General features: G+C 45.7%; 1 protein-coding gene and 1 pseudogene across 5 annotated transcripts in view; both read left to right on the top strand.

Annotated features, from left to right (window-relative positions):
• The window catches only part of LOC147447386 (vacuolar protein sorting-associated protein, putative (DUF1162)), a 150,823-nt gene that overhangs the window by 73,080 nt on the left and 49,986 nt on the right, over nucleotides 1-27,757 (top strand). For all 5 annotated transcript variants that reach the window (XM_086523198.1, XM_086523201.1, XM_086523199.1 and 2 more), the window contains 12 exons: nucleotides 12,513-12,659; nucleotides 12,755-13,363; nucleotides 13,452-13,523; nucleotides 13,600-14,082; nucleotides 14,300-14,489; nucleotides 14,588-15,260; nucleotides 15,348-15,464; nucleotides 15,957-16,230; nucleotides 16,853-16,966; nucleotides 17,047-17,130; nucleotides 17,229-17,279; nucleotides 17,365-17,529. In XM_086523198.1, the coding sequence (XP_086379324.1) occupies nucleotides 12,513-12,659; nucleotides 12,755-13,363; nucleotides 13,452-13,523; nucleotides 13,600-14,082; nucleotides 14,300-14,489; nucleotides 14,588-15,260; nucleotides 15,348-15,464; nucleotides 15,957-16,230; nucleotides 16,853-16,966; nucleotides 17,047-17,130; nucleotides 17,229-17,279; nucleotides 17,365-17,529 (2,979 nt within the window). The remainder of the gene's footprint in view (nucleotides 1-12,512; nucleotides 12,660-12,754; nucleotides 13,364-13,451; nucleotides 13,524-13,599; nucleotides 14,083-14,299; nucleotides 14,490-14,587; nucleotides 15,261-15,347; nucleotides 15,465-15,956; nucleotides 16,231-16,852; nucleotides 16,967-17,046; nucleotides 17,131-17,228; nucleotides 17,280-17,364; nucleotides 17,530-27,757) is intronic.
• LOC147447387 (uncharacterized) lies at nucleotides 44-12,245 on the top strand (annotated as a pseudogene).

The raw sequence follows: 27,757 nt of genomic DNA, 5'->3' as shown, positions 1-27,757 counted from the left end.
CCTGGCCATACCGCCTCACGCTCCACCACTCGCCACGCCCGCCGCTAGTGTGGGTGCAAACGTACATCTAGTGACTCCCTTGCGGCCGGCTCCCCCACTCGCCCAGCTGCCGCACCTGTTGCTAGGGTGGGTGCACACGTACATCTAACTCCCTTGTGGACGGCGATCAAGCATGAGGAAGATGAACGATAAAGCTGACCCCGTAGAGGATGCCATTCAAAAATGCAAAGAGGAAATGACGGAGATCATTACCAAGATGAACCGCAATCTCTGGGGCACAATAAACATGCTCGAAGGACGCGTGCTGATCCAAGAGAGCAAGATAAGCACGCTGGAAGACCGAGTGACGACCCAAGAGAAAGAGATCGCCTCACTCAAGAAAGATCTCGCCGAAGCACGATCAAGAAACACACTGGAAGAGGGCGAACTGCAACCCTGAGTAATCGAAGAAATCAACACGATCAAGGAGCAAGTATGGGCCATCAAAGAGGGAGAAGAGCAACACAAAAAAATGACGACTTCTTGGGTGGATGTTCTTACCAAAACTCAACGAAGGCGGATGAAGCCGAGAAATGGATCAAGGTGGCCAAGAAAGGAAAAGGCAAGGAGATAACGCCCACGTCCACACCCAACATCATTAATCAGACACTAGAGGAGGAGCAGAGGAGAAGGGTGCGCGCTTTACATGTGAGAATTTGCGGTCTTAAAGACAAAGGCTAGTGGACGAAGAAGTAAAAGAACTCACAGCCTTGATGGGGATTCATGAGCCGACGCACACAAGGGCATGGAGAGTGGGCAACATAAAGAAAAATAGAAGCAGTGGAGAAACCTCAAAAGAAAGAGCACTCATCCTCCGTTTTCCCTCCATGGAAGCAAAGAAGTCATTCTTGAAGAAAAGACAAACTCTTAAAGAGACTGGCATCTTTCTCGGGGATGATTTCACCCTCTCGTAGATCGCTCATATGCAGGAAGTAATGCCGGAGATTAGAGCGGCAAGGGGAAAAGGCAAGATCGCTTTTTACCGAGACGGAAAAGTGGTAATACTAGAGCGACTCTCCACATGACGGTGCGAGACTTATGGGACCACACTCAAAGTAGCTGCCTGGAACTGCAATGGATCTATGCGTCTTGATGTGGGTGCTTTTGAGGATAGCTTTACTGGAAGAGACACCATCTTTTACTCTGAGACACACCAGGCCCCTGGGCAATCCATGCCTCACATCAGCGGATACAGGTGGGAGACAGCCTACAGGCAGGAGACACGCTCAGAGCACAGAGGGCGGGGCTCGAGGGAGTGGCAGTGTTATTTAGAGAGGATCTGCAGCCACTGATACATATAGCCTGTAGGGACGAGCAGGCTAGGTACATGTGGGTGAGACTGAAAGCAGAGACAGGCAGATACCTCTATCTAGCTATTTGCTACTTTCCCCCGAGTACATCAGTTTATGCATCACCTAGAGGACAGTCCGCTTTCTCTATTTTGGATGATGACATATGGGAGTTCTCTAGGGACGGTGACATTATCATCCTCGGGGACTTCAATGCTAGGACTGCCCATCACCAGGCAGTGTTTTATGATACTTCAGAGGAGATGCTAAGAGAGCTAGATGTTGTAGAGACGGAACTTTCCAGATTATCACACGATGAGGAATATACTGAATATGGGTGACACCTCATAGACATGGGCACTGCACATGGATTGGCCATCTTGAACGGCCTACATAGATTTCCTGCTGCGGGAGGTTTTACATGCTTCCCGCACAGACATGGAGCCAGCACAGTGGACTATGTCATGGCACAACCGAATCTCATCTCTAGTATCTAGGATATCACTGTTGGGCCCAGACCGGTCGGGGTGGCAGTGGATCATGCTCTGGTGTCGATGACCATCTCCTGCCAGTGCAGTGTAGTACACAAGCCACGAATAGCAGCCCCTACTCGCTACACATTCACACGGGAGACGGACTCTCTATACATGGACGGAATCTAAAGACGCCTATGCACTGAGGACCCGGGGCGACCCTTGGAGGAGCTAACTACTATACTGACACAGACATTACATGAGGCAGCAGTAGAAGCATACCCACACACCCAGCCTGAGTAGAGCTGCTGATCAGGGAGCATGCCTCAGAACAACTGGTACGATGAGGAGTGCTGCCAGACTAGAGCCAGACTTCAGAGGGAGGTGCTGTTGAGGGACGTCACTCACAGACACTCACAGATCGACTTTCGACGCCTAGTGCGGCGGAAGAAGAGGGCTTTTCTGGCTCGACTCGAGCAGGATCTATATCAGCTATTCTTGAGTCAGGACTCGCGTCAGGCGTGGCGGCTCTTTGATGAGCAGTCCCCCCCCCCCTGCTATTTCCTCCACAGAGACCTGGGGTCATTATGCATCATCTTTGTACACAGTACCTGGACAGCCGCCCCTCCCCAACCTCCCCCCCCCGATCCATGCCCACACGCATGTGTTATTTTCACCGCTGAGATGGTGAAGAAAGCGATTGACAGGATGAAGATTGGGAGAGCATATGATCATGATGGCGTAGTCGCTGAGCATTTCATGCATGCCAAAGACCTACTAGCAGAGCTTCTAACAGTTAGGTTTAACCGTGCCATGTGTGAGGGCCTACCGGACACTTGGAGCCTATCTACGATTGTACCTATCTTGAAATCAGGGGACCCCATGGAGCCTGGGAATTATCGCACTATTATGATTGGGCACACACTAGCACGGTTGTATGCATCCATTCTTAAGCAACAACTGAGTAGATGGGAAGAGAGGGAAGGAATACGTGCAACTGGGCAGGCAGGATTCAGGAGAGGCCATCATCGAGGAAGGCAGATCTCATGGGAGACGGATCTATTGTAGCTTTGTGGACTTCCGCAAAGCTTTTGTCACGGTACCCAGAGCTAGATTGATGTGTAGATTACAGGAAATGGGAGTACCCGCAGAACTGATTTGGGGGATCATGGCATTGTACAGATCAGTAGTAGGGCATGTACGCACCCCGGAGGGACTTTCTACACCGGTTCACTCCACTATTGGGGTGAAGCAAGGCTGGCCGCTCTCTCCTACTCTTTTCGGTATGTATGTGGATGAGGTTTCTGACTACATTGACAGCGATGGGGATAAAGGTGCTTAGTTGGCAGGGACATGGATTCCACTTCTGTTATATGCTGATGACATAGTGTTGATCTCCGAATCCCCAGAGGGAATGCAACGTCAATTGGATGCTTTTTATACGTTTGCCCACGAAAGTGGTTGGTCTGTCATCCTGGGTAAAACCAAGGTTATGGTGTTTAATACGACCCCACAGTGGATTAGGAGGTCAACACCTACATTCACATATGGCCACGAGACTGTGGAGTACACAGACGCTTACACTTACCTTGGAGTGGTTTTTAGCGGACCTGCATTCTCACTCAGAAGAGCAGCAGAGGCCAAACCTACTAGAGCCCACGTAGCATTGGGTAGATTGGAGAGGATGTGTTCCCAGGTTCAGTTTCAGGAGCCCCAGACGAAGCTCTGGCTCTTCGACACCTTGGTGGTTTCAGCATTGCTCTATGGAACCGAGATATGGGGACCTTCACTGGATCACCACGGGAGGCCGGGTCACTCAGACGGATGGGGGAACAGGGAGAAACCTCTCGTCTCTATGATCTCGCGGCTCATTAGAGCCAAGGCATCAAAACCACGGGCCATTTTCCGAGCAGAGCTAGCGGCCCCCCCACTTGTGGTGGAGGCGCTCACCAGATCATCTCCTTCATAAACCGCACATGGGAACTTCCTAGAGACAGATATGCTCGCATAGCACTTGAATCCTCTCGACAATTAGCCATACAAGGAGATACAACATGTTGGTATGGGGAGATGACATCATGGTTTCAGGCACATGGGTTCAGCATAGACAGGCTGCCACCATTTTAGTACTTATTGGATGGACCATATCTCACTCTTACACAGTCAGAGATCACCAAGCTCATTTGCCAAGACCTGACCCAGCTAGACACCAGGAGGACATGGATACAACCATCACACGAAGTGGGCACGAAGATGGCTTTCTACAGAGACCACCTTCTCCAGCTTATGGAAGATGGTTTTGTGGCGAGACCTAGATACATGGATACCCACTTGTCTCATGGGATACGATGTGCTATTGGCCAGTTACGCACATCTTCTCACCAGTTGCAGATTGAGATTGGGAGATACAGCGGAGTACCAGCAGAGGACAGGACATGCCCCTTGTGTAACACGGAACCTGAGACAAAGCTACACTATACATGCCGCGGCCTCGTCTACTACGAGATACGAGGCCGCTTCCATTGCTTGTTCAGAGAGGGTTTTGGACCACTCTGGATAGTCATGGGATACGTAGATCAGAGATGTCTGGGTTTGTTCTTGCTCGAGCTGCGCAGACACAGAGATAGCTTGATGAATGGCGAGGCTAGCGAGTCTCAATGACGGATCACAGACTTCTTCAGAGCAGACACGAGACAGTTGCAAGAGCCACTCGCACTTCAGAGCTCCCCCTCGTCTGACACCAGAGGCACACTGATTGACCGAGTGATTGAACATGCACACTGATTGACCGAGCGATTGAAGTGGGGAAATTCAGGCGCCCGCGACTTCGATGAACTACACAGCATTGACGGAGGCTACGACAGAAAATTCGGAGCACGCTGGCCAGGCATGCACAACGCCCGGTCAGACTACTAATTATGGAGGAATTGATGAGATTTGCCAACGACCGATGCTAGATCTCTTGTGATTCAGCTATCCCAACAAGCCACCCATTTTCTGCTTAGTTTTTGCTTGGCTCACATCGACCAACTTAGGACCCGATAGTATATTTCTTTGTTTTGAATTGTTGTTAGGTTATCGTTTTACTCTGACTTTGAATCAGATCCACCACTTTGTAACTTTCGGGTCTCATAGGTCATTATGGCCTTTTGAAGACGTTAATATAACATTTCATTTCTCTCTCTCTCTCTCTCTCTCTCTTTCTCTCTCTCTCTCTCTCTCTCTCTCTCTCTCTCTCTCTCTCTCTCTCAAGAGTCATGGAATACGAGGATCAGAGATGACTGGGTTTGTTCTTGCTCGAGCTGCACAGACACATAGATAGCCTGATGAGTGGCGAGGCTGGCCAGTCTCAAAGACGGATCACCGATTTCTTCAGAGTAGACACGGGACAGCCGAAGGAGCCGCTCCCACAGCAGAGCTCCCTTTTGTCTCACACCAAAGGCACACTGATTGACCGAGCGACTCAGCTGGGGAAATCGAGGCGCCCACGACTGCGGAGGACCACACAGCATCGACGGAGACTACTTCAGAAGATTCGGAGTACTCTGGCGAGGCATGCGCAACGCCCGGTAAGACTACTAACCATGGAGGAGATTGATGAGATCTGCGAACGACCGATGTTAGATCTCATGTGATTCAGCTATCCCAGCAAGCTGCCCATTTTGCTTAGTTCACATCGACCAATCTAGGACCCCATGGTATATATCTTTGTTTTGTATTTTGTTATTTTGTTACTTTGACTTTGTATCTGATCCACCACATTGTAACTTTCTGTCTCATAGGTCACTTTGGCCTTTTGAAGACGTTAATATAACATTTCATTTCATTTCATTTCTCTCTCTCTCTCTCTCTCTCTCTCTCTCTCTCTCTCTCTCTCTCTCTCTCTCTCTCTCTGAGAGCATATGATCATGATGGCTTAGTCGCTGAGCATTTCATGCATGCCAAAGACCTACGAGCAGAGCTTCTAGCAGTTATGTTTAACCGTGCCATGTGTGAGGGCCTACCGGACACTTGGAGCCTATCTACGATCGTACCTATCTTCAAGTCAGGAGACCCCATGGAGCCTGGGAATTATCGCACTATCATGATTGGACACACAGTGGCACGGTTGTATGCATCCATTCTTGAGCGACAGCTGAGTAGATGGGCAGAGAGGGAAGGAATGCGTGCAGCTGGGCAGGCAGGGTTTAGCTCTTGACCATATCTTGACACTCAGGGCCATCATCGAGGAAGGCAGATCTCATGGGAGACGGATCTATTGTAGCTTTGTGGACTTCCGCAGAGCGTTTGATACAGTACCGAGAGCTAGATTGATGCGCAAATTACAGGAAATGGGAGTACCCACAGAGCTCATTTGGGGGATCATGGCATTGTACAGATCCCTGAGGGACTTTCTACACCGGTTCACTCCACTATTGGGGTGAAGCAGGGATGCCCGCTCTCTCCTACTCTTTTCGGTATGTATGTGGATGAGGTTTCGGACTACATTGAGAGCGATGGGGATAGAGGTCCAGTGTTGGCAGGGACATGGATTCCACTTTTGTTATATGCTGATGATGTAGTGTTGATCTCCGAATCTCTAGAGGGAATGCAACGTCAACTGGATGCTTTGCATAGGTTTGCCCACGAAAGTGGTTTGTCTGTCAACCTTGGTAAAAGCAAGGTTATGGTGTTTAATACCACCCCACAGTGGATCAGGGAGCAGCACCTACATTCACATACGGCCAGGAGACTGTGGAGTACGCAGATGCTTACACTTACCTTGGAGTGGTTTTTAGCGGACCTGCATTCTCACTCAGAAGAGCAGCAGAGACCAGACTGATTAGAGCCCACGCAACACTCGGTAGATTAGAGAAGATGTGTTCGCAAGTTCAGTTTCAGGAACCCCGGACGAAGCTCTGGCTCTTTGACACCTTGGTGGCTTCAGCATTGCTCTATGGAGCTGAGATATGGGGACCTTCATTGGATCACCAGGTCGCACAGATGGATGGGGGAACATGGAGAAACCTATCGTCTCTATGATCTCGCGGCTCATTAGAGCCAAGGCATCAGTACCACGGGCCATTATCCGAGCAGAGCTAGCGACCCCCCCACTAGTGGTGGAGGCGCTCACCAGATCAGTCTCCTTCGTAAACCACACATGGGAACTTCCTAGAGACACATATGCACACATAGCACTTGAGTCCTCTCGACAGTTAGCCATACAAGGAGATTCAACATGCTGGTATGGAGAGATGGCATCATGGTTTCAGGCGCATGGGTTTAGCAAAGACAGGCTGCCACCATTCCAGTACTCATTGGATGCACCATCTCTCACTCTTACACAGTCAGAGACCACCAAGCTCATCCGCCAATTTATTCTAAGTATCCGACAATTTTTTGCCACTAAAATTGTTCGTGATACAGTGTGCTCAAAATGGTCTAGACACATAATTGATATAGCGGGTGGGAGCGTTAGTCCCAGAGACTCATATTCTCCACATGTGGAATATGTCTCAAAAAAGTATGTCGGGAAAAAGAACATCCTTTAAGTACGAGATGCACTTGTGTGTGGAGGTAACTATAAACACGTAGCAACATGAGTGAGAGGGATCCTCGTAAACTTTGCTAAACCGAACTCCTTGAGTTCGTAGACTTGAGTCCTCTCGACTGTTAGCAATGCAGAGAGATATAGCATGCTCGTATGGGGAGATGACATCATGGTTTCAGGCACATGGGTTCAACATGGAAAGATTGCCCCCCTTTCAGTACTCACTAGAGGCACCCTCTCTGACTCTTACACAATCCAAGATCACCAGGCTCATCTACAAGGACCTGATTCCATAGTCACAGGGGGACGCCCATTTTTGGGCTTCCCGTCCCCACTTGCCGTCCCGCCCTCTTTTTTATACTAAAATCCATTTGAGCCCCGTCCCCCGTCCCCACTCCTCAGGACGCGTCCCTTGTGACTTTGCGTGACTATATAGCGGGCACAAGAGTTGGGCACTCAGATGGATTTCTACAGAGAGCATCTTCTACAGCTTACGGAGGATGGCTTTGTAACGAGAGCCAGATACATGGACACCCACTTGTCTCATGGGATACGATGTGCTATTGGCCACATACGCACGACCTTTCTTTATCTAATACAGATAAATTTGACTGACAATTATCTGAGACATCACGTGCAAAAATCAAGTACACAGAAAGATGATTCTTTATTACAGAAGTGATAGCCGAAGCAGATACAATAGGGACGGACTCCCCTTTGAGCTTTACATCCAAAACATGAGTTTTGCCCCTATGCTGAAGGGTGATCGTCTTGTCGAAGGCATCCAGCACGCCATGTACTCTGAACGTCCACGGAATTCCAAGTAGCACATCGCACCCTTCCAATGGCATGATATAAAATTCTTTTGTCTACATATAACTGAATAAGCAGACACAGCTTTCCAATAATAGGAGTAACACACCTTGAATTGCTAGGACATGCCAACCCTGCCTCTACCGTGTATCCCATCTCTTCAGCTCTGATGCCCAGCTTCATAGCTAACTCTGGTGAGATAAAGTTTGCTTTGGCACTTGGATCAAAAAAGATGAGTGTCGTTTGATCTCTAACTTTACCCCATGCTCTACATAACTCGTTGGCATTCAGCTGGTCTTTTCCTTTGTCGACAATTGGTAGCAAAGTGACCAGGCTGCTCGCATATAAAGCATTTGTTTTCAGCCATTAGGACCTTCTTTTCCTCGAGCAACTTACGCACAAAAGGCTTCCTTTTCAATTTCTTTGCCTGCGCTCCAGAAGTCCCGGCTAAATCCTTGTCTTTGAGAGCCTTTTTTGACCCCTGTGATGCTTCAGGAGCCGTTTTCACAAAGGACTTCTTCGCTGAATTTTTCTTTTGCTGCCCTCCTTTCTCATTGCTCGGAAACCCACTGTCCTCTCCTTTCAACAAGGCAAGACTAGTGTTAGCAACTTCCATGAGCTGGGTGAGGGTAGCCACTGTGTTCTTGGTACAGTAGTCCCGAAGCCCTTTAGGCAGCCCACAACAATACTTCTCTATCTGCTCTGTCAATGGCACTAATCTGTAGGAGGTCATTGAGGGTAACGCTTTACAAAACCTTCGATTGTACTCCAGCAAGCTCTTGCATGTAGCCGAAGTAAGTTGGTGCCAATCTGTCATGACGTCGTCTTCAAATTCATTTGACAGCCAAGCAGATGCAAACGTTTGCTTGAAGTAGACCCAAGTGGCGGGTGCCCGTCCTTGCATTAACAATGTCGTCCACCATGTGAGCGCATTGTCCTTCAAGAAAGTGGCGGCTTCTTGACCTTAGAGGCCTCTGTAAATTCCCTCTTGCATAAGTTGTATCAAACTGCTGGAGGAAAGCGAGAGCCATTGCTTTGTCCTGGAAGCCACTGAAAGCGCTAAACTTTACAGTTGCGCCACCTTCTTTGTAAGCTTTCGACTTTTCCAGTGCCCCCAAATTGTCATAAGGAATAGTCTGCAACATGGGCACTGTAGTCCGCATCATCGGCACAGCTTGGCCATTAACATTTTGCGTTAGAGGTGCCATATCTAACTGCTGTCCAAAAAAACCAGCCATGCCAAAATGAGCGTGTGGCACCCCAAACTGGCCCTGGTTGCTCTAAAAACCTTGTTGCATGCCGATGCTACCATACATGGGGTTTGGCATCATGCCTTGCATACCCCCAAACACTGTTCCTGGCATGTACGTCTCACTTCCAGGCGCATAACTAGCCATACCCTGGGACACAGATCCACCCCCGAAATATCCAGGATGTATCGTGGGTGGTGGAAAAACTGGATGCATTGCCTGGTAACCAGTTCCCTGTCCTTTCAAGACAGCATGCGGGCTCTGAAAGGCCGCGGGCTGAACTTGCATGACTTGTGGAATAGGCGTTCTAACCACCTGTTGAAGGACATGAGGAACCTGTTCTGGAGCCCCTGACTCCGCAACATGTGAGTGTTCCCTATCCTACTGAGACGCATGTGGGGCTTGCCTCAACAAGCTCTGTTCGCGGTGTAGGTTGCCTATTTTGCTGTAGCACTGGTGGCGCTTGCAAGAAATCCATAAACCTTGGGTTCTGTACCAGTTGCAAAAACACATTCACCGCGGCAACTAACTGAGTCTTGAACGCATCATCCGCGAGTTGCCTAGTCATAAAGCCCTGTACCGGAGGGACAATCACATCAACAGCACGTATAGACTAACATGGCCATGAGCTCTCACCAATCTCGAACATCATAGGAATTTTTTGTCTGTCCTTCGAAGAGGGACCCTCTTCCCCATGCCCTTCCCTTTGTCGGCCATAGTGTAATCCCGCGTTATTGTACTCTGTATCTTTACCCAAAACAACTGAGGCTCACTTCTTGAGGAAAAAGTGATTGATGTCCCATCAACGGAACCTTGAAACCGGCCCGTGGGGCGGTAGGCTTTGGCTTTCACCCAAAATTTTTACTTTAGACATACACAGAGAGGACTTTGCAAAGGTAACCTGCGACGGGAATGAACACTTAAGCACACACACGGCTCAGAAGCTAGAATGCTCCGAGCAGATGCTGACAACCTGTAGGCCCCAAAATTGGCGTCCCTTTCGGTATTTCTTTATACTCTATGAGGGTAAATTACAAAGTAGAGTCCTGGGAATTCTTTACCCGTATCCAGCTATAGACCACCTGTTTTGGCAAAATTTCGGCAGCATAATAGCCCCAAAACTTGCCCGAAACCAATTCCCCTGCTGGAACTCACTTCACTGGCATAAACCCACCGATTTCTACCCAAAAACAGTAAACTCAGCATGCTGTATTTACTTGTTTTTGCCCTGTTTTCAGCCCTAAATAGTCCCTGAACTGTCTTCTAGTAGTGGGGCACTATTCCCAAGGGTTCTGGCATCCGTATGGCTGAAAAACAATCAAAATACAGCACATAACCAGCGCTGAAATCGCACTTGTACGGTGAGGTTATCACCATCACTACCATCAATGGTGCTTGCTTTTAGAGCAGCAGTTAGCTACTCTTGTTCCTGCTCAGAGAGGCTCTTGCCTCAGCAAAAACGCATGTAACCACACAGCTATACATGAGTCAAATGAAGAGCTCTCTTGTGGGGCATCACATTACTACACGTAGGGGGGAGAGAGAGCTGTGTAGAGTGTGCAGGACATCACTTCTTGCACTACACTGTACATGAGTGGGAAAGCTTGCACACAATAGCTCTTAACCTGTGGCAGGAGCTTGCAAATGAGCCTCCCAACTAGAAATTCAGGGACTGAAACCGCCTCAGCAGTTGGGCACGACTATGGCTTTCTATAGAGAGCATATTCTCCACCTCACAGGAGATGGGTTTGTGATTCGACCAAGCTACATGGACACACATATGTCTCATGGTTTGCGTTGTGCCATTGGTCAGATATGCACATCCTCACATCAGCTGGAGATTGAGACTAGTAGATACAGAGGGATACCAACAGACAACAGGATATGCCATTTATGCCAGATAGAGCCAGAGACAGAGTTACATTACATATGTAACTGCAGAGTGTACTATGAGATATGGGGCCGTTTCCACTGCCTATTTAGAGAGGGTTTTGGTCGTTTATCTAGGGTCATGAGTTATGAGGATGAGAGATGTCTTGGACTATATCTACTTGAGTTACACAGACATAGAGACACTTTACTGGGGAGAGCTAGAGAGAGACAGTCCTAGAGATAGATTACAGATTTTTTTTAATAGATATGGGACAGCCAGAGAAGCAGCCACCGCCGCAGAGCTCGGTCCACACTCACTCGACCACTACTCGCACTTTTATCGACCAAGCACTGGAGCTACGGAGATCCAAACGACTACGAGGAGAGGAGCTACACAGCATCGACGGAGACTACAGCAGAGGATTCGAGCTATACTCTCCTCGACACCCAGAGTGCAGATGAGGATGGATCCTCACCATTTCTCCCCCCATTCTATCATTGTTTCACACATTGTTACATCCAGTTTACTGGGTACCTATTGTATCAGCTTTCACATCCACACTGTTCCAGCTTGTAGCAGTAGTGTTTTTGTTCTAGTTCTTTTGTACCCAGCTATGGTATCAGATTCACTATTTTGTAACAAATTGGTCTCATAGGTCATTTCGGCCTTTTGAAGACTTTAATGTAACGTTTTCATTTCATTTCTCTCTCTCTCATATCCCACCCACACCAAAGATACGTGGATCGATCGAGCCATTGAGCTAGGTAGATCTAGGTGCCCACGACCACGAGGGGCCCTACATCATCGACGGAGATGGCAGCAGAGGATCCAGACCATCCTAGCTCGACAGGCACGACGACCATTCAGAGTATTGACCATGGAGGATATTGATGAGATTTGGCAGAGACCGATGAGGGATCTCATCTGATGATTTGTATCTCATTTGATTCATCTTTGTTTCAGCTTTGTATCAGCTAACCCATTATATCAGCCCTCATCCCATCACCCTCCCCACGTACCTCGTTTCAGTTTCAGTTTCAGTCTTTCAACTCTTTGTACTTTTTGTACTCAGACACTATGTCAGATTCACCAAGTGTAACTTTTGGTCTCTTTGGTCACTTTGGCCTCTTGAAGACGTTAATATAACATTTCATTTCTCTCTCTCTCTCTCTCTCTCGCCCCTGGCATGTTGAAGCTTTAAAAACTGTACTTGGATATATGACTAACTTTCTAGTGTTAGTAAAGGTGGCATGGGAGCCTTTTTTGGAGCCATGGGATCTGTCGTGTGAATTTAGCCTAAGGTTTGGTATGAACATTCTTGCACAGCATATAGATCTCAAGCTCCTATCACCTGGTCACTTGAACATCAATCTCACTAAAGCCTTCTTTCAGGTACAATCCGTTTGCAGCTCCCTTATTGTGGCTTGTTTGTTAGCCTCTTTCCATCAACTCATAATTTTTCCTGTTTTTTTTTTGCAATTGCTTAGTCTTACCTGCGAGCTGTGGACGTATTCACTGATGCTATCAAAAGCTTTGACCCTCCAAAGCTCTCTCAGAACAAGTCTTTTGTTGGGTATGCACCATACTGGCTACAAAATGATACCGGAGTTCGCCTTAAGTACTGGCTGGTTGGTGCTTCAAAGCTTGAAGAAGCAGATGGCTTTGTTGATGGGAATGAGTTAGGAGCAAACAGCCAGAATATAGTCGATCCAGGTTGTTCGATCCCCATCACCATTGAAAAGAAACCAGAGCAAGTGTTTCATGTCAGGAGATCAAATAGCTCTTCGGAAAGGTTGGCTGATAAAAGACTTTATGGTGGCCTGCACAGAATGATACGTGTGCAGCTTGAAGGAACTTCAACTGCCTCATGCCCTTTGTCTATGGACCTTGTAGGTGCTCATAGTTTTTATATGCCATTTTCTTTATCTTCTAGTAACCTACTTGCTGAGAGCAAAAGAAAGAAGGAGAAATTGAAAGTAGATGCAAAGAGTAATGAAAATGGAGATACTGAGGGGAGCAACACTGCTTTTCAATTGCCTGTTATATATGAGGTTTCGGGCCACTATTATAGCAAAATTATCAGAATCTATTCGACTGTAAGTTGTTGGTGGTTCTCTCTTCTGTGTCATTATCACTTCAGCCAAGTGTTTATATTGGTATACCATTTTCTTCATTCACAAACAGGTAAGTTTGGTGAATGCAACATCTATTCCTATGGAGGTTCGCTTTGATATTCCCTTTGGTGTCCTACCCAAGGTAAGATTCTGTCATTTCAAGGAACAACTGGAAATATATACACAGGCATCATGCATCAATACTTGGACTGTTTCAGGTTATGGAGCCAATTTTCCCGGGGGAGGTTATCCCTTTGCCTGTTCATTTGGCAGAAACTGGTCAAATCAGATGGAGACCCATGGGTAGTAGCCACGTTTGGAGTGAAACACAGTCTCTTTCATACATTCTATCTACATTCAAATTGGGAACTCTTCGCTCCTTTGTAAGCTATCCCACCAATCCAAGCGATGCAATATTCAGATGCTGCATAATGGTCCAGGAGAGTAGAAGTCCAACCTTGCCAGCTGTCTCAGAACAGCTTTTTAATCCGTCGACAACCTCAAGGGAAAGAAGCATCAGTGGATCTTTTACAAGTTCACTGGCAAAAGTCCACATTCCTATGGGTCAACAGGCTTCAAGTCCCATTACTAGGGAACTTGTATTTCAAGCACCCCTCGTATTCAAAAACTGCCTTCCCTTGCCGGTCACATTGGCCATTGACAGCAGTGCAGGACATCATCTCAGCCTTCATGTCCCAGAGGTACACAGTTCTTTCTCTGTTTGCTTATTTGTAGGGCTCGTCCTGGATTAATATTGCATTCACATCCACATCCACATCCACGCCCATGTGTGTGTGTTGTAACTTAGGTCTTGTATGTTATTTTGGCCTCTTGAAGACTTTCTTTCCTGTTAAGTCAATATACATATTAAATGCTTTTGAGGAAATCACTAATGATTCTTGCTTTTCCATCTTGTAGTGCGACAGCATCTTTGTGCTAGAGGCCAACACAGGGCATGATCTGGTCCTGACCATAAATGTGTCGGGTTTTTCACCTGCCTCCGTAAAGGTAGCAAGTGCCACAACCTTGTTAGAATGTCACAAGGAGAACGTACAAAATGAGACTACTCTTCTAGAAACAGTTTGTCTTGTTCCAGACCCTGCTCATGGTATGTGATGAAATTTCAAATGTTTTTTTACTTCTATCTATTTTTTGGTTGGTCTTGGGGTTAAGAGGCTCAAAAACGCCTAATGCCTCTCTTGTCAGGTCACTCTGTATATTGCAAAACAGAAATATTGTTCAATATGATGTCGGGTGCAAGGGAAATTTCAGTATATGTACCATTCTGGATCTACAATCACAGTGGTGTGAACTTAGATATTTCAGATGGTGATGTCGATTCACTTAAAATAAGGGATGGAGTTAAAATCACACAGCAAGTAATTGCTAGCTTTTCAGTGCTGGAAAATGAGGCTGGGAGCTTTGAAACGAGATCTGTTGGTCTCCAAACAGTTCTGGATGAACCTGTTTGGTCTGCAAATAGGGTCTATACCCATGGTCATTTCTGTGGTACTGCAGCTATGAGGTCAGTGGGTGGTGGTAAGAGAATTATCTCATGTATACCTAGCGAAGCTAATTCTATAGATGTTGAAAACAACGCCAAGGAGTTGCAGTATATAAAACCATATATGTATTCTCCAGTCAGAGAGATGGATCTGGGAGATCACCGCTTGAGAGCAAGGGTAGCACAGGCTTTTGTGCATCAAACCGAAAGTAGGGCCCACTGGTCACGCCCTTTTTCACTAAATCCACCAGGAGGTATGACTACAATTGTCATACCGCTCTCAGAGGGGGAAGGAGGCTGGGTTATTTCTGTAGTCTCTGCCCCTGTGCTGGGAGCATCTGCTGGAAAAACTAGAACCATAACTTTTCAGCCAAGGTTTCTGGCTTGCTCTCTATCTTATCAGTTTTCACTTCTTTTGTGCAGTTTCGATTGTGATGTTTACTTAAACTCTACTCTGAACAGGTTTATCCTTGCCAATATTTGCAATCAAGATCTGTGTTTTCGACAACAAGGAACTGACAATTTTGAATATGTGTTGAAAGGAAAACAAGCGCGTCTTCTATGGTCAGATATGAGCAGGTCAGGTTATACTTCATATTTCTAAACTGTATCTCACACACAGCACCAGAGTTACAGTTGAACACTGAACAATCTGGTCAACACAAAGAGTTAGGATTCAGAAACAGAGGTATAGCCTAGGGCAAAACTTGGTGCACAGGGAAGACTAAGCTGGCTGTATGGAGGGATCAGTAGAGATGTTTGATCTGAACATGTTTATGGCATACACAGTTATATTCTTATTATCTAGCTACAATCAATTAGGGAAAGTGCCTCAAATTTCATGGACATCCCTTGAACTATAGACTGCACACACAACAAAGGGCTCAATTTGGTCCCTACATGGCACTGCACAACTTCTTTCCTTGATCCAATTCTGTTTGTTGAGTGCATTAACTGTGTTGACTTTGTTTGTTGTTTGATTGGGTGTGTTTCTCCAAAGAGTCATTAAATTCTATTTATGCCCAAATTATAGATTGATCGATTTTTTCATTTACTCCATGTGATAACCAGGCCCTTGCTCGTGAGTCTTCGGTTTGACAATCATGGTTGGGACTGGTCAGGAGCTTTTGTGCCTGATCAGCTAGGCGACACGCAGTTAAAAATGAGAAACCTGGTTACTGGGGCCACTCAGATACTTAGGGTTGAAGTTCAGAATGCTGGGTCAGTAGAGAATGATTCACATGATATTTCCAGCACTGACAACAGCCTCGGAACATATTTGATCCTTCTATCAGATGACGAGAGTGGATTTATGCCATACCGCATTGAAAATTTCTCTTTGGAGGTAAGGTTGTTGTAGTGTTTACTAGCTAAGTATGAGAAACATGTAATTCTGCTGTGTCATGGCGAAGGATCTTTTTACGCAGTGGAGACGCTTCTTGAGTCAACGATTTTGCATTATGCATGCTGCTAAAGCTTGTGCAATGTATAGATCTTGATGTGACAGTTTTTCCTGTTACTCTGTTAGAATGTTTTAAATGCACGTGCTGCTGTAATGCTGTATGGTTTTTGATGCTACAAGTCTTTTAGTCCACATGCTTTGAAAACGTATAAGAACCTGTTTTCTGTGTTTCTGATTCCTCATCTTTAAATAGGATTCTATTTTATTCTTAATGTTTATGATGGGCTCACAGACTTGATTCTAAATGTAAGTTTTATGTCAGTAGTATGTATGCTTAGCCTCTCAAGGATAAGCTTTTGCATAGCTTATCCTTTGAAGTTTTATCATCTGATGCATTACCTACAAATGTGTTTCTGTATCTGTTGAAGTATATCAATATGATAGCTACTAATGAGTATTTCTAAGGTTTTTCTACATGTTTGTATGAGCCGTAAATCTATTTGAGGATGTCAATAATGGTACATCATTCCCCAAATGGAGCTTAGTCCCCTTTGTTTGTCCACAGAGGCTAAGGTTTTTCCAGAGCAGGTGCCCAGACTTCGAAAGTACTTTACTTCCTTATTCTTCCTGCTTGTATGCATGGGATGAGCCATGGCGTCCACACCAGCTCCTAGTGGAGGTAAGAAGTTTGTTTAAGAAAGACGAGCATTGCAAACTAATACCTAGTCAGCTCATAGCCCACATTGTAACAAATTTCAGATACCAGGCGAAGGTTGTCTTGGTACCTTTGACCTGGATGACGTGAGAGAATATCCTACTGTCCGTGTACCTGCTACAAACCAGGTTAATTGTTATATGTATGGAGTTTCAAGTTTTGATTCAGTTAGTTACTTCACTTATATAGTCCAAGAAACTAAACAAGTTGTTTATTATGTCCATAGAAACCTGAAAGGTGGTTTTCAGTAAGTATTCTTGCGGAGGGCCCCACTCGGGTAAGGATTTTAAATTTTGAATTTTTCTTTCATGAATGTGATTTTCATTTCTGGCTCTTTCACAACTTGTGTGGATTACGTGCAGGTTTTGAGCTTTCAAGATTTGGTTTTGCATCCAAGGAAAGATCTTTGTGGAATCTCCACAACGGGACCACCTACTCAGAATATTGAGGAATACATAGGCTGCAATTTTACATTCAACTGCTGCTGCACTTCTATCGGCATTTCTGTCATTGACATATCTCCTCAGGTGCACAGCATCACTAAGAGTATTTTGGCTACCAGGCTGCAGTGAAATTGGAATCCTTCTGTTGTAATGGGCATATGTATACATACATTCACATACATGTACACAGACATATATGTGTTTTTTCAAGTAAAGATGTTTTTCACTGATTGATGGGAAGCCCCAAAACAAGGAAAACCCATGACAAATACTACATCACTAATGAAGGTAAGTAACTTGGAATCAATCATAGTAAACCTCATAATTATGAAGAGAGGGGTCATCCAAGTCAATGCTGAAGTGAAGTGATTGACGTAGAGTACTTTCGAAGAATCCAAAACTGTCGGTAACCTCTTGATGAACATGCGGAGGTTATGAGTTCTCCAAATTGTCCAAAACATCCAAAATCTGATCGGAGTGAAGAACAGCACATTCTGTGATAAGGATGAAGAAATTTTACCAAGCAGCAAGAAAAATGCTTCTGAAAAACACAGCCAAAAAATGAGTGTGAAGACATACAAAAAAAAATGAGTGATCAACCTACAAAGCTAAATTAAGGGGGCACTGTCTCAGGTGCAACCGAAAAGCAAACACAACAAGAACTTGCAATTCTTTGGGCATGAAGAAGACTTGCAACAGGGTCCGACCGGGAGCCTGACCCCTAAGTTGTCTGGCTCTGTCTCATATCCAAGTTCTTTCCTTGAGCTGTCTGACTATGCTGCCACTCCCAAAGCGAATTTCATGCTTGGTAGAAGAAAGGCCATCACTGTGAGAGTCCAGAGCAAAATTTACCTGGGCAGTCCCAGAGACAATGCCTCCGAGTCTCCAAAGGATGCCCGTCACCAAGGCAAACCAAGGGGTGTCCACAATATGCAAGCCACTGTAGTTCCTTTATGTGCGACCAGCTACTGACAGACAGCAATCCTAGGAGCCTAGTTACTAGCCCAAAGCAGAGTCCAAAATTCTACCGTGACCTATCCATAAGCCCCTACATGTGCCAGTGGCTGGAATGGTCGGATCTGTGGCCATCAAAATGTCTGCCAAGCCAAGCTGTATACTAGAGAAAGGAACCTAGAGTGGTTGGGAGAGGCAATGGGATCTCATCACAGTCACTCACGTGGGTCCTACTGGAACAGAGCTAGAGGTTGACATCGGAAGGCCCAGAAGTGCCACCCCCTTTGACTGCATCCTCAGGATCCGGGTCAAGAAGCCAATATCATTGTGGTACGGCGAGCACTCTAATCCAAAGGTGCACTCTGAGACCATTTCTGCCTCACACTGAAAGCCAGAAAGCCGAGCATCCTGCACCTCAATGAAGAAGTATTCCTCTTCATCTGTACAAGCACTGTCTGCGATCGGAATCTTGGTTGGACCCCCACACTTAGAGCCTTCGCTAGAATTTTATAGGCTGAGTTGAGGATCATCATAGGCCTTCTTTGCCGGATGTCACCTGAAGAATCTCCCTCCTTAGTGACGAGATAATTAATCCAAGGCATTACACCTTGTCCATCACATGCTTAAGTCGCTGCATAAACGTCCATTATCTGACGAAAACACCAGGGGTGAGGCCATCCTCTCCTAGACAGCAACTCAAATTCTGAGAGCGGTCCTCTAACCCAGCATGTATGGCTCTCCTAGGGAGGCATTCACTATGAAGGTCCGTATGGATTGTCATGTCTGGCAAGAGCATTATAAAAATCTCCAGCCCTATGCCAAATTGTTCTGTGCCAAGGACGGCCTCTTTCCATAGGTGCAAAATTGGTGTCACAAGGCGGGCACCACGTGCCAATAGAAAAGAACAGACTGAACAACTTTAAGCACTTCAAATAACAACTGAACTGAAATGGAGAGAGAGATGACACGTGACACGGAGTGGCGGAATTCCACCCCAGAGAGTATTGGCCCCAAACCTTGGCGCCCCTTTCGGTATTTCTTTATATTGCATCAACACAGTATAAGCCGGTACTTGAGACTCTGCACCTTCGTACTGAAGCATGCTAGAGAATGAGCCCTAGCCTCATATTTAAAGGCCCTTGGCCTGAAAAGCAGTTATAGTAAAAAGCCTTTAAAACTCAAAAGCTTCTGGTTCAAAAGCAAAGCCAAAAAGTTGCCAGCGCAATTTAAGGAAATCCGTACAGCCTGCCACGTCATCAGCCAACGCAAAACGCGGAAATCTGTACAGCCTGCCACGTCATCATGTCAGCGCAATTTTCGGAATTTGTCAGTTGCCTTAGGGTTAGGGTTAGGGTTTCTGCAGCTTTAGGGTTAGGGTTTCCAAAATTAGGGTTTGCAGGTTTTAGGGTTAGGGTTTTCAGAATTAGGGTTTGCAGGTTTTAGGGTTAGGGTTTCCAGCATTAGGGTTTCAGCAGTTAGGGTTTCTGGCAGAAATTAGGGTTTAGGCCCCTCGGCCACATCTGTACGTTGACTCCATTCTTTAGGCTTTGAAACGTCAGTAGTTTGTTACAATTGGCATATAGCCCATGAGATTCATTTACATGACCTTGTAACTTGTAAGTGACACCGGACAACCATCCATCTATCGGCTAGGTCATTGTAAGCAATACCAGGTTGTAGATCATTCCGAATCAACGTGAGAACACCCAAATAATCATGTGAACTAGCATAGCAATCCAATGACCCACAGAGTAAGAGGATTGACATGCAAACTCATGATGATCATTCTCTTGGATAAACATATACATGCATATACATAGTACCAGGTTAGCCTCCATTGATTGCATAACCCGCACACATTGTATGTGAGACATTGTAAAGGACGATGCATATGTACATTATGTATATATGCATTAAAAATAACTCATGAGACCCCGAAGGAGAACCTATAAATGAAAAGAAGCACCATTTGTAGGGCGTTAATAAACACTCCCCCAAAGGTCATGGGTTCGAAGCGGGTCTGGCCACAGAACGGGTGAGAGCTGTAGCCAATTGGCCAAGAAATGCTAGTAGGCGGAAGGGTAATGTAAGTCCTCAAAGGGACTACCTTTTCGCTGAAACGCACTTACACTCTTTGCTCTAGGACGTTAGAACTAAGTTAAACACTCCCCCCAAATAAGCACCATTCTTAAGAGCATACTTATAGGTATTAACAACTTTTTACCAAGCTTCACCAAGGCATTGTTGTCATTACAAGCTAGATTCAAATGATTCGTATTTCTTTGTCAATCGAAGGTGGAATATAATTGCGAGTGATTGGAGGAGGACGACCTTTAAGAGTTTGTTTGGCAACTTACAAATTCATTGTTCATTGTTGTATTAGCTTTCTCCAGCTAGGCGCACCATGAACCATGGTGAAGAAGGGCCCTGGGCTCCAAAGTCATAAGAAGGCCTCGCGGCGCTCCCGCATGCAGTGAGAGCTACCTAAAAATCTCTCAAACTAGCCTTGAGGGTATGGACCAGCTCCATCCAAATGTCACGGACACTCTCCGCCGGCGGATGGGTCAAGCCTCGAAGATGCGGAAGCAGTAGGTACGCCAGATGAACTGTAACGAGGACATGCACCACCTGCCAACCGAGAAGAACAGACTGAACAACTTTAAGCACTTCAAATAACAACTGAACTGAAAGAGATGCACGACACGAGATGAGGAGTGGCGGAGGTCCACCTCAAGAGAGCACTGGCCCCAAATGATGGTGCTCCTTTCGGTATTTCTTTAGTATTGCTGATTCGCAAAGTACAACAGCCGAGGAGCACCTCCTCTGCAATCTGTACGCTGTAGAGTGCCAGAGGGTCCTCAAAGGCGCATATTTAAAGGCTCAAATCCTAAAAGCATCAAATATGAAAAGCTGATTAAAAACACACTTTCCTAAAATTTCAAAATTTCCCTAAACATCCGCTACAAATTTCGGAATGTCCGTACAGATACCATGCCATCATATTTTGAGGTTATAAGCTTGTACGACTTCGTTTCGGCCAGTTTTAGGCGCGTTAAACAAGTTTTCTTTGACTTTTAAGGTTTTTAGGCCCCTTGGCCGCTGATTTGTGAGTTGGTCGGGGATTCCTTCTATTTCTTCTTCTTCTTCTAGTAGCTTTTAGGCCCCTCAGTCGGGATCTATTCCTTTGGTGGGAACTTGGTGGGAACTCTTCTTTAAAAATAGGCCACTCGACAAGACTTTATAAGTTGGTAAAATATCTTTGGTTGCTTTTGCTTCTAGGGTTTAGGCTCCTCGGTCGGGATCTGCAAGTTGTCTCTGTTCTTCAGTGGCTTGACACGTCAGCAGTCTGTGACATCCCTCCTCCTCGAGAGAAATTAATCGTTCGCGATTACCGTATATTTGCAAAACAACCGAAGTTAGCTCAAAAATCTCCGAGAGACAATTAATTTTCTTGATCTCGATTAGTGCTCTTGATATCCTGGGTCGTTGGCTTCTCTGAAAAATCTCATCCAATAAGGAGTCTCATTCCATATTGGAGCTCTTGATATCTTGGGTCGTTGGTTTCTTAGAATTAGCTCATCCAATAAGGAATATTCAATGGTTGGCACATCACAATGCGACACAAATGATCACATATGCATGTTACAAGACATAGAACCATAAAGTTGCCGATGAACACTCCCCCACAAATAACCATCCAGGTCCGGGCCATCCGTTGTTCAACCACTTTCCCATTACTCCTCTCGCAAATAACCTAAAAAGGTCCGGGCCATGAGATATAGAGGCCTTTTAATACCAAACACCCCCTAAACCGCAGCCTGCGTCGTTTGGAGGTGTTGAGAGTAACCACAAGGGTCTGGGCCATGAGTAACAACAACAATACTCCCCTCGTAAATAACCAGAAGAGTCTGGGCCATGAGTAAAAAAAGCACTTTTCAAACATTCAATACCATCCCCCCCCCCCCTCCCCCCCCAATAAATAACTTTAAGGGTCCAGGCCATGAGTATGTGCAGGCATTCTCAAACATCATTTCTCACCACACCTGAGAGTTAATCACGAAGCATTGGAACTAGTATTCAAACGAGAGTCAAATAGTTCAAATCCGCACCAAGACAAGTTTAAATTAGATACCATCCATTTCAAACGAATTCCAAACAGGATCATCAAACAAGTCTCAAACAGATTCTTAGAAAAAATTTAACCTTTAAAAGAAATCTCGACATTAGTCAAGCTCGAAAAGACGTCTGGCTTTCCAGAATCCATCCTAAAACCTGCACCAAAATCAGGGTAAGGTTTCTTCCATAAGGTTGTAGCAGACCGCAGCATTGTCCATAAACTCTTGAATAGTCGAAACAAGTCTTGACAAATGGTCTTCCTATGGCGATGATGGGAGTCCCAAGACATAGCAATTACAGTGGACCTCCAAGCTTATCTGTTTGAGAAGAGATACCTGTTGAGAGATGTCGAGAAATTTCAAGTTATAATCTGCTAGGGTTTTTGTGACAAGCATTTCAACATTCCCCACTACTCTACCAGAAGCTGCAGTGCAAGAAAGATGTGTAAAGGCATATAACTTGGGGCAAATTTTTTTGTGAAAGCTTGCCAAATCCTTGGAGTGAGTGGCTTGGTAGCTATAAACTTCCACCACTGCCAAGAAACGAACGTGTTTCTTTACTCATGAAACGTACGAAACGTTTCAGAAACATTTATGTATGAGTTTGGACGTTTCAAAGGTAAAGTCGAGGCTCGTAAGTTTTCGCATGTCAAGCTGTAGCATTACATGTTGAAGCCTCTTGTTCTTTGTTTCGGTCATGAAATCCTCAATGTCATGAATGTAGCTTCTGTCTTGCTTCTAATGATGAAAGTAGTCCTATTCTCCCTCTTTTTCATGTCTAATTGTAAGGTAATGCTTAAAACTTGGATCTCAACTTATACCACTTGTACTTACGTACATTTCTTTAGTTTGCACGAAACTTCTGTTTTGGCGTTTCTTTCTCGGACGAAACCGTTTAAAAACTTCTGAAACTCGTTTCATTCGAAACTCCGTGGCAACTATGATAGCACTACCTCTGAGGGAAAAAAAAATGGTGGCTCGAGAGATCTTTGATTCTTCTGAATTCACCATGGCTTATGCCCTATAAGACAGAGCGATGAAGACGGGAGCGCGCCCGATGCTCTATGGAGTATGGGTGGGAGTGGCCGTCTTGCAGTTTGTGACATGAACCATAGTGTACTGTAGGCCAGCCCTCCTGTATCACAATCATCCTGCTGGCAGAAGCCGTCTCAAAACCAAGTTTTGGGCCTGTGAGTGTGGACCAAGCTGTAGCACCCCAAGTGTACTAGCTGATTGTAGAGAGTGCAGGCATCAGCCGAAGAACCTGAAGCCAAACCTGTTGTGCCATGGGGCAGTCCCACACAGAGTGACCTTGAGTCTCAAGTGGGTGGTCATAGGCGGCACATATTGTTGAGAGGCCACTATACACCACCGAGCTCCCTACTGCGGTAGCTCGATGTGCAACTAGCCACTGGAACATGGTGAAGCCTTGGCTGTCTGCTATCCCATAAGCGCTCCCAAAATCCTACCAAGAACTCGGACGTGAGACCCTCCTCCTACCAATGAGACGTTGCAGGAGGACAAGCCTCTCTCCGTGTTGTCAATATGTGACGAGCGAGCCGAGCTGTGTACTAGAAGAAAGGAGTACTCGGGTGATCGATTGGAGTAAAGGGATTCCGCCAGAACCACTCCCCCTAGTCCCAGTGTACTCACACCAAAGGACGGCTTTCCCAAGTCCAAAGCCACCAGTGACTTGACCCAAGCTTTGTCGGTCGCGGTCTATGATAGAAGTCCTTCCACTGATGTCCACAACTATGATCCGCTGAAAGCAACATTCAAGGTTGTTTCTCATAATCCAGCCGTGTCTAGTGAAAAGAGCAAACCTGCTTTTGTTCTCAGGGATGTTCTCTTGTATGTGGTTAAGATAGTTCTTTCCATCTTGGAACGGCTGGCCGATCATACACTTACGAACATAAGAGTTCATGCTCATTCTAGCCATACGTTAATAGTACTTGACTTGCTTATCAAGAAGCATATGTTGCCGTCACAAACTACTGACATGTCAAGCCACTGAAGAACGGAGCCAACTTGCAAATCCCGTTTGGAGAGCCTAAACCCTAGAAGAAACAGCAGAAGAAGAAGAAGCAGAAGAGGAGGAAGAAGTCCTACCAATTTATGGGACCCCGTTCGATGGGGCGCAAGGAACCTAAAGATAGTAAAATAAAGTAGAACGACCACACACACTCACTCTCTTGCGTAACTTGTTGATGACGTGGCAATTGTATGGAGGCCGGCAATTTGCGTTGGATTGCTGATGTGGCAGATAGTACGGAATTCCGTGTTTTACGCTGATTGTGCTAACGTGGCACCCGTACGCATTTTATGCTCGGCAACTTTTAGCGCCAGTTTTTGAGGCCAGATGCTTTTGAGTTTGAAGCTTTTCATGTAAGCTGCTTTTCATAGACCTAGGGCCTTTCATTATGTGCAGAGGGCTTAGTCTTTGGCACTCTTGCGGGTGAAGGTGCAGAGCGCGAGTACCCGCATTGTACTGAGTTCAAGCAATATAAAGAAATACCGAAAGGGGCGCCAAGTTTTGGGGTCAGCGCTCTCTCGGGGTGGAACTCCGCCACTCCCCGTCTCATCTGTCGTGCATCGCTTTCAGTTCAGTTGTTATTTGAAGTGCTTAATATTATTCAGTTTGTTCTTTTCCGTTGGCACGTGGTTCTCGTCTCCGTGACAGTGGTATTAGAGCTTCAGGAGTGTACTTTTCTGAAAGCATACCGATCCTACCAAAGAGCAGACAGAGCAAGATGGCGCTTCCTAAGCTCCACAAAATTATATTAAAGAATCCTAGGTCCCGACCCAGACTTATTTCTGAAAGCATACCGGCCCTACCAAAAAGCAGACAGAGCAAGAGGGCGCTTCCAAAGTTCACACTAAATGATATTAAAGAATCCTTGTGTCCCGACCCCGGACTTATTAGCCACTCCTACCCTTACTTCATCGCACATCGGATGCGCTCCCGTCTTCATTGCTATGTGTTACAGGGCATAAGCCATAAAGATCACTTGCTGGAGAAGGATCAAGGATTTTTTTTCAAGCCATTGCTTTTCTTATAGGCAGTGCCATGCAATGATGGATGTTTATAGCTACCTAGCCACACAGAGACTTGGCAAGCTTTCAAGAAAAAAAATTACTCGAAGTTACATGCCTTCAGACATCTTTCTTCGGAGTGTACTTGCTGGCAGAGTGGAGTATCTTGAAATGCTTGCCATGGAAACCCGAGCAGATTACAACTTGAAATTTTTGGACATCTCGCAGTAGGTGTCTCTTCTCGAACTCATAACCTTTGAAGTCTAGTGTGATTGGTATATCTTGGGGCTACCATCACCGCCATAGGAACACTGTCTGTGGAGGCTTGTTTCAACTATTCAAGCGCTTATGGACCATGTTGCAGTCGGCTACAACCTTATGGAAGAAATCTTACCCTAATTTTGGTGCAGGTTTCACGATGGAAAGCCAGTCATCTTTCGAGCTCGACTGATGTCGAGATTGCTTTTTAAGTTTGAGTTTGAGAACTTGTTTGGTGATCCTGTTTGGAATTTGTTTGAAATGGATGGTATTTGTTTTGAACGTGTCTTGGTGCCAATTTGAATTGTTTGACTCTGGTTTTAGTACTGGTTTCAATGATTGGTAATTTACCCCCGGGTGGAGTATCCAAGAGAATTGATGTTTGAGAATGCTTGTTCATACTTATGGCCCAGATCCTTGTGATTATTTGTGGGGGGAGTATTGAATGTTTGAAAAGTGTTGTTTTCTACTCATGGCGTGGACCCTTGTGGTTATTTAGAGGGGGAGTATTGTTGTTGTTACTCATGGTCCGGACCTGGATGGTTATTTACGGTGGGAGTAGTAAGAAGTCTGAGCAATGGTTACTCTCAGCACCTCCAAATGATGCAGGCTACAGTCTGGGCGGGGTTTGGTTGTAAAAGGCCTCTATATCTTATGGCCCATACCTTTTTAGGTTACTTGCTGGAGAAGTGATGAGGGAATCGTTGAACACCTCATGGCCCGGATCAAGATGGTTATTTGCGGGGGGAGTGTTCGTCGACGGCTTTATGTTTCTATGTCTTGTAACATGCTTATGTGAGCATTTGTGTTGCATTGTGATGTGCCAACCATTGAATATTTCTTATTGAATGAGATTTTTCTAGGAAATCAACGACCCAGGATATCAAGAGCTCCAATCTGGAATGAGACTCCTTATTGGATGAGGGAAGCCAACGACCCAAAGATATCAAGAGCTCCAATCTGGAATGAGACTCTTTATTGGATGAGGATTTTCAAGGAAGCGAACGACCTAGGATATCAAGAGCTCCAATGTGGAATGAGAAAACTTATTGTGCCTTGGATTGACCCTCAGAATGACCCTCGGAAATGTTTAGCCAACTTGAGTTTGTAGATATGTTGTAATCGTGGACGATTACTTTCTTTCAAGAAGGGGGGTTGTCACAAACTGTTGACGTGTCAAGCCACCGAATAATGGATCGAACTTGCAAATCCCAACCAAAGAGCCTAAACTTTAGAAGCAGCAACGGAAGAAGAAGTAGTAGAAGAAGAAGCAAAACAAGAAGAAGTCCTACCATGGGACCCCGTCCGATGGGGCCTAGGGAACCTAATTACGACCGCACACACCCACACTCTTTCATAACCTTCTAATGGCATGGCAGCTGTACGAAGGCCCGCAATTCGCGCTGGATTGCTGACGTGGCAGACAATAAGGAATTCCATGTTTTACGCTGGATGTGCCATACGTGGCACCTGTATGGATTTCTTTGATTTACACTTGGTAGCTTTTAGCACTAGTTTTTGAGGCCAGATGCTTTTGAATTTGAAGCTTTTCATGTAAACTACTTTTCATAGGCCTAGGGCCTTTAAATATGTACAGAGGGCTCAGTCTCTAGCACTCTTCCGAGTGAAGGTGCAGAGCGCGAGTACTGGCATTGTACTGAGTTCAAGCAATATAAAGAAATACCGAAAGGGCGCCAAGGTTTGGGGCCAGCGCTCTCTCAGGGTGGAACTATGCCGCTGCTGGGCAGCTTTTTGCGCGAGTTTTGGAAGCCAGTTGCTCTTGGGTTTGAATCTTTTCATGTAAACTACTTTTCATAGGCCTAGGGCCTTTAAACACGTGCAGAGGGCTCAGTCTCTGGCACTCTTCCGAGAAGGTGCAAAGCGCGAGTACCGGCATTGTACTAAGTTCAAGCAATATAAAGATAGTGCTCTCTCGAGGTGGAACTCGGCCA

The sequence above is a fragment of the Adiantum capillus-veneris genome, chromosome 11 (genome assembly GCF_014529385.1).
Source record: "Adiantum capillus-veneris isolate H3 chromosome 11, ASM1452938v2, whole genome shotgun sequence".
Lineage (NCBI taxonomy): Eukaryota > Viridiplantae > Streptophyta > Polypodiopsida > Polypodiales > Pteridaceae > Adiantum > Adiantum capillus-veneris.
The sequence above is the reverse complement of the archived record's forward strand: the minus strand, read 5'-3'. Positions and strand labels throughout refer to the sequence as shown.